The sequence below is a fragment of the Lygodium microphyllum genome, chromosome 3 (genome assembly GCF_053477565.2).
Source record: "Lygodium microphyllum isolate KBCC chromosome 3, Lygodium_microphyllum_v1.1.10, whole genome shotgun sequence".
In the NCBI taxonomy this organism is placed as follows: domain Eukaryota; kingdom Viridiplantae; phylum Streptophyta; class Polypodiopsida; order Schizaeales; family Lygodiaceae; genus Lygodium; species Lygodium microphyllum.
The window spans coordinates 168,384,567-168,404,854 of record NC_141137.1 but is presented as its reverse complement, the minus strand read 5'-3'; the positions used below and the strand labels follow the sequence as shown (position 1 = coordinate 168,404,854).

General features: G+C 38.2%; 1 protein-coding gene, 1 long non-coding RNA gene and 1 pseudogene across 2 annotated transcripts; all 3 read left to right on the top strand.

The window, feature by feature from the left end:
- Positions 1-288: 288 nt before the first annotated feature.
- On the top strand, positions 289-3,415 carry LOC148039151 (phenylcoumaran benzylic ether reductase IRL1-like). Its single transcript, XM_087675039.1, has 5 exons — positions 289-938; positions 1,395-1,529; positions 1,807-2,044; positions 2,646-2,849; positions 2,939-3,415. Exons 1-5 carry the CDS (start codon positions 693-695, stop codon positions 3,100-3,102), a joined length of 987 nt encoding a protein of 328 aa, XP_087531165.1. The 5' UTR covers positions 289-692; the 3' UTR covers positions 3,103-3,415.
- Positions 3,416-3,726: 311 nt separating this feature from the next.
- LOC148039150 (uncharacterized) lies at positions 3,727-8,543 on the top strand. Its single transcript, XR_015690363.1, has 3 exons — positions 3,727-4,962; positions 5,115-5,207; positions 5,456-8,543. It is a non-coding gene; the product is annotated as an uncharacterized LOC148039150 (long non-coding RNA).
- Positions 8,506-9,027, top strand: LOC148039149 (uncharacterized; annotated as a pseudogene).
- The last annotated feature ends 11,261 nt before the right edge of the window (positions 9,028-20,288 follow it).

Here is a 20,288-nt window from a genome sequence, read left to right as displayed (position 1 = left end):
TTCACACGAAAAACAATTTTGGTGATAGATTCAAAAATCTTGAACTTGAAACTTTGAAGGAAAATTTGGATCAAATTGCATGCATTTTTGCGATGTAGGTGACAAAGAATTTCGTAAAGTTCAAGGTCTTATACCTTCATTGACGAGGAACAGATATGTGCTGCCAGATTACTCAACCCAACCCACTAGGCTACGACCCCCTTCTTCTTTAAATTTCAAAGGTTTTATACCTTTTTCAACCAGGAATAAATAGGTAGGTGCTGCCACAAGACTCAACGCGCTAGGCGATTGGGTTAGATCTTCTTATTCTTCTTCTTCAAAATTTCGAAGGTTCGAAGGTTTGGGCGATCCGTTGAATATGTTCACAACTTGCGAAGACCTCCGTTTCTCGTGAACGCTGCGAGTCGGGTGGGTGCGACATCCAAGTCAAAACCGTCACAAGTCATGGGGATTATTCGATTACACAAACCCTAATTAATGATAGGTATTAGGCGAAGGCGAATATGAAAGGGGAGCGCCTCTGTGTATATAACAAGATCCTCTCGGAGGTCGACGAAACCCACTGACAGAAGAGAGAGAGAGAGAGAGAGAGAGCGCTCAGCGCACCCTGTCCCTGCGCTTGCAAGCACCATCGTCAACCTTGCCTTCATTTGTGGTGTAGTGCCTGAGATATCTCTCTCGCTCGCGCGTGTATGTCTGTGGTCTCCCGACTCTTTTGTTGTGCACGAAAGAATACAACAATGTCGTATGACTCGAGCAGCAGCAGCCGCGTGCTGGTGATCGGCGCCACTGGCTACATCGGCAAGTCCCTGGCGATGGCGGCGGCGGCCTTGAAGCACCCCACCTACGTCCTCGTCCGCCCCTCCACCCTCTCTGAGAATTCCGACAAGAAAGACCTCGTCTCCTCTTTCAAGGCAGCCGGCATCACCATCCTCCCGGTATACACACCAATCTCTCTCTCTCTCTGGTTGTCACTAGCCATCGGATCTCTCACACAACACAGTTCTTCACATCCCACAGTAAGCTATACCGATCACACGCTTCACCCAAGACCCGATCTTCGTTTCTTACTTGAAGAGATAGAACAATGATGTTTCTCGGTCCCAACAGACTCGGTTCCTCCTTCAGTTTTTCAATGGGCAGCCTAGTTGAGTCTCCTCGTATGCATCTGTAGGTATATCTATGTGCTTATGGTTGATTGTATAGCAATTGCCTACAAACCCACGTTTGATTTGAAATGCCGGACTTATGTGGATTCCATGTATCTGGTGCGTCAATTATGCGACTTCATTTACAATGTCTTTTTTCTTTGAGAAATTTGGGTTTGGGTGGGTGGTTTGTATCCGACTTGTTAATCATGCTCCTCATTTTTGGATGCTTCATTTGCTATACAGGGTTCATTAGAAGACCATGACAGCCTTGTTGCAGCAATTAAACAAGTGGATGTGGTGATCTCCACAGTTGGAGGAGCTCAGATACCTGAGCAAACCAAGATAATATCAGCAATTAAAGAAGTGGGAACTATCAAGGTAATGGCGAGTTTGAGCATAGAACAGGGTTTCAAGTTTCTATAGTAGCCACCCTTTGTACATATACCCAAGTAACTGCCTTCCCCATGGCAATTCAAGACTTTGTACATAAAGAGCGGAATGAAATTTATGGCTTATCTTTTTGTTCCTTCAACAATATATGAATGATCTGTATTTAGTGTTGCTCACACTGTATCTTTCTAGTACATCCATTAACAAAGAAAATGCCCTCTTCATGACAAACTCAAACCGGATTTTTCTTGTCCTTTTAATTCAGAGATTCTTCCCATCAGAATTTGGGATCGATGTCGACCGCGCACAAGCACTAGAGCCTGCAAAATCCATGTTCAACATCAAAGCACAAATTCGGCGTGCTGTGGAGGAAGCACAGATCCCTCACACATTTGTTGTGAGCAATGGATTTGCAGGGTATTTTGTCTCTAACTTGTTTCAACCCGGCCTTACATCTCCACCAAGGGATAAAGTGACCATCCATGGGGATGGAAATGTCAAAAGTAAGTACTGGTTTTGCAGTATCTTTTGAGGCAATAAAGATATAGATGGAACCTTGATAATGGATGATTCTCTTCAAAATATCAGCAAAATTTTGGAAAATCCCGGTTTTATTAGATATACTGCTTTCTTGATTAAAGAAACTGATACTATCTAATCTCTTAATGAATGAATGCATATCTAGTTTTATTAACATCCCACTTTTGTGCCTTGTTCTTTCTTTAAGACTAGCACTTGTATTCTATTTCTCATATCTGAATTTTTACTCAACGTTCTCCTAATAGGAAAAACTGCAGCTACAAATCTTGTGTTATTAGAGACTCTGGTGTTTCTTAGAGCTAGTGCTAATTTATGTGCCTTCTCTCTTTCCTTAAGGTCATCATTCATTTTATGCTTCCTCATGTCTAATTCACGGTAGCTCATAACTTACGTGTCTTCTCTCTTTCCTCAAGGTCATCATTAATATTATTCTTCCTCATGTCTAATTCACAGTAGCTCAGAGCTTTATCTCTGAGCTGTATGTTCTTGCACATTTCTTGATCTTGTCTCTCAGGTGTCTTCTACTGAAATAGCTGATGGGTCGCTGGTTTCTAAATGATACAGCAATATCTGTCTCTGAGGAAGATGTTGGGACATTCACTATCAAGGCTATGGATGATCCAAGGACTCTCAACAAGACCCTACATATCAGGCCACCTGCAAATATTCTTACACAGAATGAGCTTGTGTCTTTGTGGGAAAAGAAAATTGGGAAGACACTCCAAAAACAGTGTCTTTCAGAGGAAGAGATAGTAAAACAAATCCAAGGTGAAAGATGATTAGATGGTCTCAAATGCTTGATTTCTCTGGTTATTTTTGGCAAATAATGTCTCAAATTTTGTATTGGTTTGCTGCAGAGACTCCCTTTCCAGGAAATGTGTTTCCTGCGCTGCTTCACGATGTCCTCATCAAAGGTGATCAGTGCAATTTTGAGTTGGGTGCACATGACGTGGACGCCATCAGCCTTTACCCTGATGTGAAATACACAAGCACAGATGAATATCTCAACAAGTTCTTGTAAGACCAAGGGCCTGCTACACGCCAAAATCGAGCTTGTTTGAACATGTACAAAAGGATGTGCCCACCTCGGATTTGCTCACAACTGTACACAAAATGCAGTCTTCTACACTATGTGACATTCGTACATACAATCTTTATGCAGAATGATGTATATAAATAAAACAAAGCCTGAGCTCCTACCACAGCAGCTATTTCATCAGGAAAGCAAAAGTATGAGCTTGTATATTTTTAGTTTGGATTGCACTACTGCCTTGATCACTTAAGTTAGAAAACTTAAAGCTTTTTTTATAATGGTCAAATCCTTATTTATCAAACTTCTAAATGCTTCATGTAGACTGATGCCATGCTCAGTTGAGCACTCTAGTGAAGCTGAGAAATAGGCTCACCTTGGGGATGAGATAAGTGATGTAGTTTGACATATTTGTAGATAAGTGTTTCCTAACAACCAAGATTTTGGATTTTTTATCAATGGGTATGAGCAAAATTTCTCTTTTGTATCATCATTGTGTGATGAAAATAATGAGCTAAGAATTTCCTTTTTATATCATCATTACTAGGCACTCTATACCTAGCTTCTCCCGCCACTGGTTCACACCGGTATTCTCCTAGTGATTTGTATCAAAGTCTGATATTTGTAATACTTGGGGTACCTTGTATCCTAATGCACATTTCATATGGGAAGAGGGTTCATGGATGGTCGAAAACCAATTGTGAGAGATCCCAAAGCACATGCTCTATAAATGTACCAACCGTGAGAGACCCCAAAGCACAAGCTCTATAAATGTACCAATATATTTAAATGTTTTTCCAATATGATTCTAGGATGTATCTAAAACTAAATCAAGGATATTATTCAAATTCATCACATAAATAGAACTTACACATATACTTGTATACTAATATATAAGCAATATCCCTACATCACATATGTGATGCTAAGTATAAGTAGCATAAATAGATTAATGCATAATGTAATTCTTTGAATCTCAAATGTACGAAAAGATGAATGAAAATGTGATATGCCCTAATAGAGACATTGATTTTTTTAAAAAAACATGTAGATAGTGTTTGGAAATGATTTTTAGGTCATTTTAAGTGTTTTGAAAAAATTTGGTTATGTAATTTTTTGTCAAAATTTTTTCAACCTAGGCATAAGACCTCTTTTGAAAGTTGATTTGTGATCAAATAGAGCTAAATTTGGTCAAAGTTGTTCTCACAGAGTTCAAAGAGAAGATCTGGACACCTAAAGCTGTTTTGGCAGGAAAGTTGAACAAAGAGTTAATCTTCATCATTCTCTTCTTTTAAAAACCCAAGATTGAGGTTGTGAATGTGACTGTGATTGAGATTGTGAGCGAGAATGCAATTGAGAGAGATTGTGATTCTATCATATACATGAAGTTAGCTTGGGGGTGGTCGGGAGGTTTGAGCTCCGTATCGAAGCGCAAATTTCGATCGTGCTATCTAATACTCGTATTTTCTTCAAACTCTAATAGAAATTTCTCTTCATGTCTTTCTACTAGTGTCTCTCTATCGGAAATTGTGTTGATTTTTTAATCAAATTGTGACTAGTCATGTTGCAAGTGGTATCAGAGCAATTTTGATCCATGAAGATGGAAAGCTTCAAGCAAAGAGTCAAGGAGCAAGAATAACTCATTCAATGTCTTCTTGCTGACCTGAAAAAAGAACAAGCTGGTAAGGAAGTTGCAAAGATACTAGAGATCATTTTGGATCTAGGAGGTGAAGCGAATACAACTGGCATGGGTGGATCAACTAGAGAGTCATCTTAACAACCTTAATCACAACAACAAATGAATAGAAGAGAAAGATCTTTTGAAGATGATGTTGGAGAATCTGCTATTAGGTATTCAAAAATGTGAAATTGAATGAGTTTGACGACGAAAAGAAGACATGAGAAGATTTAGAAGCATGGCTTAAAAAGCTTGAAGATTTCTTCGCACTACGAGAATTTTCTAAAGAATCTAAAGCTAAGATCACAATTCTGCAACTACGCAGTGTGGCAAAGCTATGGTGAAAGTCCTATATGCAAACTAGGACTCAAGTTGGCCCTATCACATGGGAGGAATTTTGTACACATGCAAAGAAGAGGTATTTTTCTTCTCATTATAATATGGAAAAGAATATGGAATTTTATAATTTCAAGAAATTTGAAGAGGATAAGCATAATCTTTCTATTGATGAGTATAAAGAAAAATTATTACAACTTCATAAGTATGCTTGTGAAGTGATTGGAGATGCCTTGAAGTTCAAGTTCATTGAAGGACTCAAGGATGACTTGAGATATCATGTCAAGGGATTAGAACGTACTAATTTTCTTGATGTTGTTGCAAAAGCAGAGAATTATGAAAAGATGGAGAAATGCAACGAAAGAAAAGCAGCAAATTTCCACAGGGCATCATCCACAGGGCCTATACAAGGTTCTCAAAATGCACTAGTCTACAATCAGAATAACTTCAACAACAACAATTAGAAGAAGAGACAGTCTCTTCAATGGTAGCATCAAGATTTGGAATTCCTTGAACGAGTGAGAAGATTAGGATTGTGTTACCACTATGGGGAGCAAGGCTGTTGTACTTTTGAATGTCCAAATAAGACAGTGAACACTCCATTATAAGCCAAAAAGACTAAGATGGACATGACGATCGAGGAAGCGGATGAAGAAGGTCAGTGTCTAAACTCTCCTATCAGATGCATCATTTTTTCTACTCAACACCTTAGAGCTTTTGTTAACAAAATTTGTAGTGAAATTGATAAGCAAAAGATAAACATTCTTATTGATTCCGTCTCAAAGAACATAACCTAAAGTTTGATCAAACAATAAAGCGACCAATAGAATTGGCTAATGGAGGTAATCATTTTACTAAGGGCTTGATTCAAAACTTAACCTGCATGTTAAACAATGAAACACATAAGGGAGATTTTTATATAATTGACATGGTGAAAAGAGATGTGATAATTGGAATGGATTAATTAATAGAAAATCATGCATTGATTGATTGTGAAGAGAGATCTTTAATTTTCAAAGAAAAAGATAATAAATTTCATAAAGTTTAGGGAAGGGAAAGAGATTGTAAATCTTTAGTCATTTTAGCCACAAAACTTTTGAGGGGAATTAAACAAGGATGTGAAACCTTTTTAATATTTGCTAGAGAGTTGAAGCCAGAGGAGATAGAGAGGAATCCTAAGTATATAAATACATTGTTAGATAAATGCAATGATGTTTTTCCCGATGATTTGTTAGGTATGCCTCCTCCTAGATCAGTTGATCATGCTATAGAGTTGTATCCAGGAATAGAACCCTACTCTAAAGCACCTTATCAGTTCAATATAGAAGAGTTGAAGGATCTTAAACTGCAACTTGATCATCTCTTAAAAAAGGGATTTAACAGGCCTTGTGTATCTCCTTGGGGTGCTCTTGTATTGTTTCAAAAAAAGACAAATGTAACATATAGACTTTGTATTGATTACAAAGGTCTTAATATGCAAACCATAAAGAACAAATATCCCCTTCCACACATTGATGATTTATTGAGCCGATTGAGCAGTGCAAAGGTGTTTTCGAAAATAGATTTATGATCAAGTTACCACCAAATCCGTATAAAGTCTGAGGATATTCCAAATACTGGAATAACATTGTTCATCCACATCTTGATGATTTCATTCTTGCATTGGATGATATATTTGTATATTCTAAAGATCATCAGGAACATAAGGTAGATCTTAGGAAAGCTCTTTAGATTTTGAGAAAACATAAACTTTATGCTAAATGGAGTAAATGTTTCTTTGCAAAAGATAAGATTGTCTATCTAGGGAGAGTTATTTCTAAAGAGGAAATTCATATAGATCTAGAGAAGATAAAGACTATTGTTGATTGGCCTATACCCAAATGTATAAGAGATGTGAGAAGCTTCTTAGGATCAGCTCAATATGAGAGCCCACATTTCATATTTTTCTAAGATAGGTAGTTCTTTGACTCAACTAACTACTTTTGTTTGGTCACATGCATGTCAAGAAGCCTTTGAAACACTGAAAGAAAAGGTGACTAAAATTGCACATTAAAATTTTTTGAGATGGGAAAACCTTTTGTATTGTCTTGTGATGCCAGTGGGGAGCAATTAGGATGTGTATTGGCATAAGAGGAGAGAGTAATGGCTTATGAATCTCAATAATTAAAAAGATATGAAATGAACTATTGTGTATATGACTTGAAACTTACTGTTGTAGTTCATGCTTTAAAATATTGGAGACATTTGTTACTTGGTGTAAAATTTAAATTGAGAATTAATCATCAAAGTCGAAAATATATATTCACTCAACCTTTATTAAATAATCAACAAAAGAGATGGTTGCAGTTGCTATGATTTTATACATGTATTTGAAAAGGAAAATAAAGTTACGTATGCTTTAAGTCATAGACATATGTGTAATAGTTTATCTAATATACGGGCTGACTTGATTGATTATGTGTGACTTGAAGTACAAGATGATCCCATGTATTCTAAAAAAAAATTGTTCTTAAATAAAAATTTGGGAGAAATGTATGATGAAAAGTTTTATATGCTTAAGGAAAATCTTTATTATTTGAATCATTTATGTATTCCTACTACTTCAAAATTCAAGAAAATTTTTCTTAAGGAATGCCACAATTTGCCTTTCTCTACTCATCTTGGATTTTCAAATACTTACAACAAAGTCAAAAACTCATTCTTTTGCCCAAGGATGAAGAATAAAACATATGTGAAAGAATGTTTGGAGTGTTAATAAGTAAAATTTGAACAAAAATGTATGCCTAGTGAAATACAACCATTAGATATACCTGACCAAGAGTGGGAGTCCATATCTATGAATTTTATAACTAAGTTGCATGTTGCTAGGGAAGGATATGGCACTATCTTTGTGGTAGTGGATAGACTCACAAAAACGACACATTTCTTTCCTATGGAAAAGACCAACACAACTTTGCATGTAGCTAAATTGTTTGTGAAGAAATATTTCGTTTGCATGGTATGCCCAAAAGTATTGTGTCTGATAGAGATTCAAAATATACATCTAACTTTTGGAAAGCCACATTTGAAGCTATTAGAATTGAATTAAGGATGGGTATTGCATTTCATCTGCAGGATTGATGAAGAGACATAGAGAGTGAAACACATTTTAGAAGACCTGGTTAGAATGTATAAAATGTAAAATAAAACAACTCAATTGAATATTTGACCTTAATTGAATTTGCATATAACAATTCATGACATGCATCCATTCAGATGACTCCATTTGAAGCAATGTATGGTTATGATTGTGTAACTCCTGTTCAATTTTCCAATGTTTCAAATCGAGTAGAAATTTAAAAAAAAAATGCTTGAAACAATGGATGAGGAATAAAAAAGGAATGAAAAAATACATTAAAGAGGCATAAGTAAGGCAAAGTAAATATTATGACAAGAAAATGAAACCAATAGAGTTCAATGAGGGTGATATGGTTTTCTTGAGAGTTGAACCTTGTCGAACTAACTTGTTTCTTGGGAAAGATAGAAGGTTACCTCCACATTTTGCAGGTCCATTAAAAATTCTAAAGAAGATTGGTTCACTTGCATATAAACTCAAATTTTCATCTCATGTCAAGGTTCATCCTATTTTTCATGTAAGTTTATTGAAAAAACATGTTTCTAACTCTCATCATCTTTTGTGAAACAAGTTTAGATTACAAGAAGATGGAACATTGAAGGTTGAACCAAATTTAGTATTAGATCGTAAGGTTAGACATTTTAGAGGTAGAGATATTGTGGAGGTATTGGTGAAATGGGATACATATCCAATAAAGGATGCAACTTGGGTTCATCTAGATAGTTTGCAATAGGAATATCCGTCCTTCCAACTTCGAGGACAAAGTTTTTGGGAGGGGAGAATGTAATGTCATATTAAACTTTTTTTTGACATGTGTGTAGATAGTGTTTGGAAACTATTTTTAGGTTATTTTAAGTGTTTTGACAAATTTTGGTGATATAAATTTTTGGTCAAAAGTGTTTCAACTTTTAGGCATAAGATCTATTTTGAAATCTCATTTGTGATCAAACAAAGCTGAATTTTGTCAAAGTTCTTCTCATAGAGTTCAAACAGGAGATCTATAAGAATATTTTGTCAACTCAAAAGCTTGGTCCAATTCTTCACCGTTTTGGAGATATGAGTCTTTGAAAATAAAAACTAAAAATTTTTCAACACTTATTTATTGAAAAACGTATCCTGCTTTTTATGCTTTCTTTTCGTTTTGACAGGTTTCATGATGTAAGTGATGATTTGAAGGATAGCGTCAATTTTGACATGCTTTTCTTGAGAAACACACCATTCCTAAAAATAAAAAGTCTATTCTAGACGCGTAAAGGTGTTTTGATAGAAAAGCTGAACGAAGAGTTCCCTTCATCATCCTCTCCTTTAAAAATCCGAGATTGAGAATATGAATATGATTGCTACGATTGTGATTGCAATTGAGATTGTGAGCAAGAGTGCAATTGAGAATGAGATTGTAATTCTATCATGTAAATGAAGTTAGCTCGAGGGTGGTCAGGAGGTTCGAGCTCCACATCGGAGTTCAATTTCTAATTGTGCTATCTGTTGCTCCTCTATTTTCTTCAAATTCTAATATATATTTCTCTTTCTATCTTTCTGCTAGCGTCCCTATTGGAAATTGTGTTGGTTTTTTTTATCAAATTGTGACTAGTAGTGTTGCATAATAAAATAAGTGTACATTCTTTGGTTAAGATAGATTCATTATCCCATATCAATTATTGATACATAAGAAATAAAACATTACACACACACATAGAGAGAGAATATATAAGAAAATATGTATATATATTATTAAATATTAGAGAGAGAGAGAGAGGTATCACATACCTAGATACGTGCAATGTTAAAGTGTTAGAAATAAGATCATGCATACCTCCACTTTGAAATAGTTGAATGGGTGGTGATCCCTCCCTACAAAGTTTGAGAAATGTGAGATTGAAAAACCACATGGCATGGGGCTCGATGGCTATAGGTGTGGGCAGACTGGAAATGGGGCATGAGTGGATAGTGTGCAAGCATATGGGCTCCAACAAAGTTCAATTGTCATTTCCTCAAGTGGTGACCCCTCCCTACAAAGTTTAAGGCAAGGAAGGTGAAAAACCATAAAGCACATGGCTGCTTGATGGTTGCGTGCATGAATGAATTGCAAAAAGAGGGTAAACAGATAGTAAGTTAGCATGTCGCCTCCAGGGGTGTGGCATGTAGCAACCCCTAGAAACTTTTTGAGGGGTTTAGGGGTACAAAACGTGGCCCCCCCAAGCTCTCAAGGGAGTTTACATGTGTCTGCTTCAACCTACCATGAAAAAATCCTTCTTCTCCTTCTCTCTCTCTCTCTCTCTCTCTCTCTCTCTCTCTCTCTCTCTCTCTCTCTCTCTCTCTCTCTCTCTCTCTCTCTCTCTCTCTCTCTCTCTCTCTCTCTCTCTCTCTCTCTCTCTCTCTCTCACCATTTCTACACACACATCTAGATATAACACACACACATACAGGCAAATAATTATTATTATCATTACATAATTACGTAAATTATATATAATATCATATATCTCATATATCATATGTAATACATCATATATCATATATATACTAATAATTTGTATGTAGACAATCATTTAATAATAATTAAGTATACATATTGATATTTTTATTATTTTATACATATATTATAATTATACATAATTAATATATTGAATTGCTAAATATTACATTTTTTTCTTCTTTTGTAATGTTGCCACCCATTGCCTTTGCTTAGGAGTCAAAGTGGAATGAGTCAAGAAGTACTAGAGGACTCGGTGGTCACTTTTTACTTAGAAACGATTGCCATACAAATAGTGGTGTCATTTCTTGATAGCATGGAGGATGGTCAACATCTCCTAGTCATATATATTCATTTGCATCTCCTCATCAAGCTTTCAGCTCTCAAATACAGCCACACCATGTTCTTGCAGCAATATTACACCAATACCCCTGCCACTACTGGCATCACAATGAATGGTAAACAACTTAGAGAAGTCAAGGTAGACAAGGATGGGAGTGGAAGTAAGCAATTCCTTTAACTGTTTGAAGCTATGATCAGCAGTTGCATCCCAAAAGAATGACTCATTTTTTAATCGATCAATCAAAGGTGGTGCAATGGTGGCATAGTGCTTAATGAAGCATCTATAGAATAAAGAGAGATCAAGGAAGCCACGCAATGAAGTGGTGGTGGATGGAGTGGGTCAATCCCTAACACATTGCACCTTCTTCGGGTCAGCATGTATGCCATTTTTGCTCACAATGTGTCCCAAGTGTTCCATAAATATTTTCATGAAGGTGTAGTTGCTCTACTTAGCGAAGAGTCAATGCTCTCTCAATATGTCAAACACCCATCTAACATGTGCCAAGTGCTCCTTTGGTGACTTGTAAATGAGGATGCCATCAAAGAAAACAAGTACAAACTTGAACAGAAAGGGTTGAAGGATTTTGCTCATGAGGCTCTAAAATGTGGCGAGTTAACCCAAAAGACATCACTAGAAAATGATAAAGCCCACAATGGGTGCTAAAGGCTATTTTGATCTCATCTCCCTCCCTCGTACGAATCTGATGGTAGCCAAAGAGAGTCAATCTTAGTGAAAAAGCATACCCCTTTCAACTCATCTAGTAAGTTTTCAATCCATGGGATGGGGTAGCGGTTCTTCACTGTGATTTTGTTCATGTCTCTGTAGAGTCAATGCACATGCGGAAAGAGCCATATTTCTTCTTGACTAACAGGACAAGGAATGCATAAGGGGAAGAACTCGGTTCAATGAAACCCATCTCCAACATCTCTTTGACTTGCTTTGCAACCTCTTCATGTTCACACTTGGAGAGTCTATAAGGTGGCTTGTTTACTAGCTTGGAATAGGACTCTAAATCAAGTGGGTAGTCCACTTGCCTTTTAGGGGGGAAGGGATGTAGGCATCTCAAACAGGTCACTATAATCCTCAGGTAGGGGTTACAAGGCTGAATCATTAGATATTGTAGAGGGCTGACCTGAATTATCATTATTCGATTTTGCAAGACAAAGATTTGTGAGCATTTTTTAAACTTCCTTTTCAGTTGCTTTGCTGTAATGAGCTGAAAATCAGCATGATCTTGAACTCCCTCTAGGCGGATGGACTATCCATGCATCATAAACTCCATGTAAAGATGAGAGAAGTCCATAGCAATTTTCCCCAATTGTTTCAGCCAATCACAACCCAAGACATCAATAGGGCCCATATCTAGGGCAATTAGATCAATCAATGCCACGTAACGTTCAGCCAAGCATAAGGGGACTGTGGGACATACATGTCTGTTGGTTTCTTCTTCTCCATTTGCTACTTGGACCTTCAAGGGGTGGTGTAATCCCATAGGGGTGCATTTTAATCGTTCATCAATGGTGGATGATTTGTTAACAAGACTGTGAGTGCTACCATTTTCCACAAGGATGAAGACATGCTTTCCATGGATACTTCCTTGAATGCGCAAGGTACTAGGGGTTCGAGAACCCATCCAAGCATCCAAGGAGATGGAGCAAAGCGAAGTTGTAGTACGCAGGTGGGATGTCAGATCAAGTATCTGTGATGGATAGCCGTCCGGGTCAAAAGCAAACCCATCATCTAGGTCATAGAACTGCTCATGATCTACATCCTTAGCAAGCTCAACATGGTTAGTGGGTAGGTCTTCCTCATCATTGTGTCAATCTTCCATGACATACATGCTATGGACCTTGACCTTAGTTGTCTTGTAAGGGCACTTGGAGGCATGATCAGTAGTGTACTTATCCCCAAATTTAAAGCATAGGCCTTTTTCGTTATGTTCCTTCATGACATCCGAAGAAATGAAGCATTGGCCACCACTGGAACCATGGGAAGGTGATGCAATGGATTGTTTATTTTCAGCATACTTGTTCTCAGTATTAGAGCCAAATGTTATCCCAAAAGTGCCTTATTTTCTTTCAACATGGAAGATGGGGTAAGTGGGTATCTTGAGGCTGTTATTAGGCACATAAGTGCCTCGAAAACCACCTCCATGGGGCTGATCTTGAAGGGATGCGGGGCTATCGAGAATCTTACTGAAAATGTTCATTCTTACGGTACTTCCTTGCATATCTCTCAGCCAATTCAATTGCTTCAAATAGTGTGGTAGGCTTTTGGGCCATGACATCTGTTGATAGACTCGGTTCCAAACTCGGTTTCAACCCATAGATATACTTGTGCAATTTCCCGTCATCGCTAATGCTCTCCACATACATAGACAAGTTCATAAACTAATTTGTGTACTCACGTACAATGAGGTTACATCAGTCAAGAGTGTACCACTGTCTTGCCAACTACTCTTTTTCCACAGGGGACACAAATACTTAGACCATATGCATTTTAAAATCTTCCTAGTCAATGAACTGATGATTCTCTCGATTGATATAGCGCCACACCATGTGTGGAAAAATCCTTCTAAGTGGAGAGAAGCAAAAATTATTTTCTGATCATCAATGTGGGGTAGATATTGAAGTAGAACTCCAACTTGGACATCCATTCCTCCAAGTATGATGGTGAGGGAGATTTCCCATTGTACTTAGCGAGGATAATCTTGTCACATAGATCATGATGGCCTTATTGCCCATGAAACCCTTGCTATCTATACATCCCATGATGTCCATACATACCTTGGTGCCCATACATACCATGTGGTGCATTTATCCCATGCTATCCATTATAGCCATGATGCCCATGATTGCCATGTTGGCCATTGGTACCATACTATCCATAATGGGGTTGATTCATATAGGTTGCATGGGGGCTCCTAGGGAGAGTGGGGGAATTTCTACCAAGGGTGGGAGAGGGCCTCAGTGGGATGTTGGCTACATGGTTGATGGGGGAGCTCAACAGAGGCTCATCATGCACATGAGAGGGTTCACCAATCTCATAAGTAGAAGAGGGGATTCTATAAAAACATGGATCTAGAACATGGCTTGAGGTGGAAGCTATGGAGGTTGGAAGAGAAAGAGTAATTTCATGAAGACACTAACATGACAGACTGTTAGACTCATAAACACAATCTTGTGTATAGATTGACAATGACACATAGACTTTAATGAAGGACAAAAGTACTATGACATTGCATTAGAAAAGAGAGCAAGTACAATGCTTTATAGGAAATTGGATGGTAGCACTTCTCCTACTGTGTTTATGGGATTCTAGTCATGAGCCCACAATGCTCCATACAAAGAGGCTAAGTAGGTGTGATTGCAGAAATCTCAAAAAATTCCCTTAGTACCAAGTATGCCCTGTGGACCATGCAATGGCTCCTGAGGTAGTGGATGTCTAGGTTCGTGCCTAGAGTCATTTGCCTTCTCTTGGGATGAAGTTGTAGCTAACTGAGCAACAAGAGTAGTGAGCTGCTCCAAGGTTTGTTGAGTCCTGAAGTTTGAGAGGGCCATTTTCTCAATCATTTCATCAAACTTGGACATCATTTGGCAATGGTTGGTGACCATATCATTATGTCATTCCATGTGACAAAGCCCATACTGACATAGGGTGTGGTTGAGTAGGTTGTAGGGATTCATATCGAGCATTTCCTCCTACATATCACCATGGTAATCTTGTGTTGATGATATTGGTTCATCATTCATGCAAGCCTTGGAGTCTCTAATCTCCCTCTAGAGTTCCTCGTGGTTGGGCCTTACTTTTACCTTTTTGGCTAGCCATCTAGATGCAGTCCACATGCCTACATTTGTTAGTAAATGGGGCATAACTTTTGGTAGGAAACTCCAATTGATGAGATTTTTTATTCAAATCAAAGGGGACAAACTTATCTTCGAGATGAGCTATTAATCTTTGTGATAGAAAATTATTAGAATTTTTTGCAATGGAATTATTGTGCCTGTCCTAAAGTATTCTACACAATGTCCACAATGACCCTAGTGCACAAAAATGGGCATAACTTTCAAACTGTAGCTTTGATTGGGGAGATTTTTTATTTAAACAGAGGGGACGAAGCCCTCTTTGAGATGAGCTATAGGGTTTACTCCCAGATGCAATACAAAATTTTATGTAATAGGATCTTTATGACTGTCCTACTTGACTGTGAGACCAAAAACACTGCATGTCTCTTAGTGCAAAAGCATTATATGGAAGAGTCATATGCTGAGGGGCCCAATCAACAACATGAATAGCATCCTAAGCATATTGAGCATTATCCCAAGCATCATTGCATATCCATCTACTCTATCATTCAATGCATAAGTGAATTTACTGCCATACATCTCTTCTGACTGCATGCACTTCAAGTTTCATACGTGGGTGCATCTACTCTATCATTCAATGCATAAGTGAATTTACTGCCATACATCTCTTCTGACTGCATGCACTTCAAGTTTCATACGTGGGTGCCAATAGCATTGAAAGGGTGTCCAAGAGGAATCGTTGTATTAGGGGAGGTGGTGATCATGGGAATTACATGCACCTGCATACAAGTATCGGGATCTGGATCACTGGGAGGTGGGCAAAGTTTCCTCCCTAGGCCGAGTTGTGCACCCCTTTAGGGTCTTAAGTGGTAAAGGAGTATACATTGCAGACATTCTTTTATTAAGAAATGTAATATTTCCACACAATAAAAGTTAGTTGGTTAGTTTGAAAGTTAGTTAGTCAATTAATAAGTTAATAATATTACTAACTAAGGTAAAAACTAACTAACATTAATTATTAATAATTTTATTTAATTTAAAATATTTTATTTAAAAAAATCAAGAGTCGTAAATTTGATATTTTTCTCGGATTGACAAGGACCGTAGCCACCCTTCACGTAAATTACAACGTGAACGAAACTTATGAGTTATATTAATCACTAGGATAATGTGTATAGTTTGGATGGTCCAAAAATATTAGATTTTGGGCAAAACTAGTATATTTTAGATATTTTAGATATTATCCTAAAAGAAAAAGATATGGAGATTTTTTAAGCTGGATGTCATTTAAAAGAAAAGACAAGTGATATTTTAGTTAGTTTGGAGATTTTATAAAAAGAAAAAAAATAAAGAGAGGATTTACGAAATCACACGCGCCGCGATCGCAGTACACAGGCAGTGGACAACACTTTGAACAGAGAAAAGAAGGAGTGAACTAAGAGCTTTCTAACCAAGTGTCTTGGCGTTTTACCCCCCTTTCGAAGCCAATGGAACCATCGGATTTATGATCTGAGCATCAGATCACTGATATTTCCAAGATCCCTCTCCACAAAGAGCTCCACTTCTCAACCACAAGCCCTCTTCTCTAATTCACTATAAATATGAGGCATGGGAGAGGCATAAGAAAGTATAAGGAGACCCCGAGAGGCTGCGAGAGAGAGGTAGAGAGAAGGATACCCCTCCAAGAGATTGTGAGGAAGAGCTTGAAGGAGAGCTTGAGAGAGAGAGAGAGAGAGAGAGAGAGAGAGAGAGAGCCACCTCGAGAGGCTGCAAGGAAGAGAATTAGCTCGATTCCCTCTATCTCGATCCTCGACTTAACCATCTTCTCTTACGCTCTCCCATCTTGAATCTATTATACCTTCTTAATCTCTTGAGTCTACTTGCGGACGATGGCCTCCAAGCGAAGAATGTCGCATGCGGATGACAATCTTGCAACTAGCAACAAGGCTTCGGGCAAAGGCATCACTGTCAATCCAACTGTGGTTCCGGTCGTAAGTAATGTATTTTCAAATTGATAGATGCTTGCTTTGATTCACGTATGAGATACATTAGGCCCATACTACGATGCACGAGTATAGGTCATGGGAAAGGATAAATTTCATCTCACCTACTCGAAAGAGGGAGTTTGTGAAGTGCATATATCAAGGGAAGATAATTGCACCTAGTTACATATGATTTATTTGCTAGTAGAGCAATTACAAGGAAGAATTAGTCAAGCGTTATGAATGGCATAGTCGCCAAAAGAACGACATTAAAAGATTGTGCGTACAAGTGCTAGATTAAAGTATAGTCAAGGGTTACAAATAGCATAATTACTAAAAGAATATGACATTGAGAATCATGAATAGAAAGTATTAGTTTAAAGTTTAAATACTTCAAAAGTACTTAGCCTAAGAGCCCAAATATTAAGAAAAACTAGATTCTAGCCCAATGCACGGCCTATTGGAGTCTAATTACTTAAGATCATCTTGCACTTATCTTATTAAGTATTTACACATTATGTCTATAACATGTTTGATATATGAGGATAATTTTCTAGTTGCCTCATGACTTGACTAAGAGCTAGTACAAGAAATTGATCATAAGGGTTAAAACTAGGATGTCTTGAGATCCGTTGGATAACAATGACTTTTGCCAATCCAAATTCAGGGTTGGGTTATCGATCAAGGTAAGAGACCTATAGAACTTACATCATGAATAGTGTTTGAACCCTTAACATATGCCCCAGCCGAAAGAAGGAAGTATTAAGAAAATTTTTGCATAGTATTGCTCTTAGATCCCAAGGGGGAGAGCAAATATGCAATGGGAAAATATTATATCATCTGCTCTTGCATTGTTTTGAAAAGAATGCAATTGGTTTTGTTGATTGATCGAACAATATCCTAAATGCTTTTACATTCAACTAGTTGTTAGTTGTTGTTTGGATGATTATTCCAAGTGCTTGTGATTTATGGTAAATGCATGGCAAGGGTCTGTGATGACAAGTCGCCATGGGAATAAAGGAATGTTTTCTTGGAGAATGATATTAGGGTTGAATGCCTTGTTTGTGCTTGATTCTTAAAGGATTTAATTAAGGAAGGATATATTGCATAGGTGGATCACCTCCATGATCGCACCGCATATTAACCCGAGAGGGCACTGCTCGATTCATGGGCCGAAGGTCGAGTGGTGAAAAGGCCAACCACGGGAATGATGTTTCGCTCCTAGACAGCTTGCGGGTCAGTTGGAGCTCTGGACACCCCTTGCTAGGTCTAGAATGGAGTTGAAGACCTTCGTGGCCCCCAACATCTGGGCATGTTGGGAGATCCTATTCTAGATAAAGGATTGAGTTTGTGGTGCCATGTGAATTGGACCAGTTACTTCTACAGGGCAGAAGGGATACTTCTGTTGGACAGAAGCGATACATAATTTCTCCTGTATGGGCATGAGACAAAGGTTAACTTGAAGATAAGTTAAGGAACTTGTTTGAACTTGTTTGTCAATAGATTGCTTTGCTCTGTTTTCGTGTCTATGCTATAAGTTATGCGAACGAACCCTGTTCCCTAAAAGGCTTAATTAATGAAGCTGACTTTAAGTGTCATACATAAATGTGGTAGGACCTAATTAGAAAACTAAAGCTATTAAGGGAAGCGGGTGGGCGAGACCCCCGACGGGTCCGTCCTACGGTAGGGTGGTCCCAGAAAGCTGGGAGGCTTCTCACAAGTTTTTATCGTCATTCGACCTTTAGGTATTGTTAGGTTCAAACCCGATTCATGCCGTTTTAGGGGACCGGAATGGGACTATGCCCTATGGGCAGAGAGGTTGAGCAGCGCATCCCTCTCGTTTCCCACTCTCTTTGAACCAAGTGCGACATGGGTCTGCTTCGGATTGGGTATCTCTGCGTAAAGTAGGATGTCCAAAACCCGACGCTAGAATGCTAATATGAGACCTTAGCAACTAGGAACCCAAATTTCAGGTTGATCCTAGTGGGTTCGGTCGTGAACGTTTTGTTGCGAGGCGGATTCGGGAAACCCTAGGTGACAAAACTCGAAACATTCCCTGGGGGTGCCGGGCAGCGACGCTTAGATTTGTTTCTCGATAGACCGCTAAAAGAGTGCCTAGAAAGCCGATGGGCGGGCACCTCACAAGAAATCAGCATGAGATACATTGGAAAGGAAACATTGGGTTTTTTCATGAGATGCAAGGAATGAAGAAAGGCTTGGGTAGGGGTTACCTTGGCAGTCCACTGACTCACTAGCTGCTACATACCCAATTACAAAGGCTATTATTCACTTTGAGGCTTATCCAAGGCACACAAGAGAAAGATGCGGGTCAATGTCAGTCAATACAATTGATTCAGGATTAGTTATGATGCATTAGGAAGCAAAGGGGAATATTGACTTTTGGTAGATGCATGCATTCAAGAGGGATTGAACTAATGAAGCCTATGCAATCTTTAATCTATCCAACAAAAGGATTAAGCTCAGCAAGTGGATAAATATGAGAGATTAAGATCAAATTGACATACCTCTTCAGTGCTTGGAGAAGATGGTTGAAGCATAGCCCATCATGGTGCCCATTTGCTCCATCAAGTAAGCCCGGTTGGTTGGAGCACTCCCATGGATGAAGACTTCAGCATTCGAATGCTTCCAATGATGATGAGGGCTCCTGTGCTTGTTCCAAGCTTGAATTTCAAAGAAGGAAAGCTTCAAATGGAGCTTTCATGGCTGCCCACAAAACTCCCATGCATGCTGAGTAAAGGAGAGAGAAAGGGGCTGAAGTAAAAACTAGCTGAGGTTTTGTTATCCTCTAACTCCTAAGACTCTAAACTTGGCCTAGAACCCTTAAAATTTGCATGAAAAGGAGTGATGACGTGCTAGTTTAGCCATTTTACCTCCAAATGTGTTTGAGTCTCCAGCCACCATAGCTTCCGCTTGCTCCAAAAAGCTGAGTTTAACTATAATCCTTCTTTCAATACATGTACCTGTAAGCTGAGTAACTAGAACACCATATTGGGAAATATGAGAATTTCCCATAAGTTTGGGACACGTGGTCAAATATTTGGATTTGTCATAACTTTGAACACTATAACTCCAAATTGAACGCTCTATAGCTCGATAGATTCCATTTTTCAAGCGCTTTCTAATGATAAGTCACATCATATGGTTTTGAGAAACTTATGGGCATGTTATTTGGGTGCCACCTTTTTAGTATTCAAAAAATTCACCAATATTGTGTTCTAGGTTTTTGGAATTTGAAAAGGAATAAAGGGGAAAGAAGAAAAATGACCAAAGCATGAAGCTCTAATACCATTTGTAATGAATGAAACTGAGAGGAGTGAGGAGAATAGCTAAAGAGAGAGAAAGAGAGCAAGAAGAAGAGAAAAGAAGACTAGAAGAGAAGAGAGAAAGATAGACAAGAGGAGAGAAGGAAGGAGGAAGCCATGG

What these genes read in the sequence shown, in the direction of transcription:
- LOC148039151 (XM_087675039.1), top strand. Translation starts at nt 693, where the DNA reads ATGTCTGTGGTCTCCCGACTCTTTTGTTGTGCACGAAAGAATACAACA. An exon ending in CCGGCATCACCATCCTCCCG is followed by an intron (nt 939 to 1,394) that starts GTATACACACCA and finishes TTTGCTATACAG; the next exon opens with GGTTCATTAGAAGACCATGA. An exon ending in AAGAAGTGGGAACTATCAAG is followed by an intron (nt 1,530 to 1,806) that starts GTAATGGCGAGT and finishes CTTTTAATTCAG; the next exon opens with AGATTCTTCCCATCAGAATT.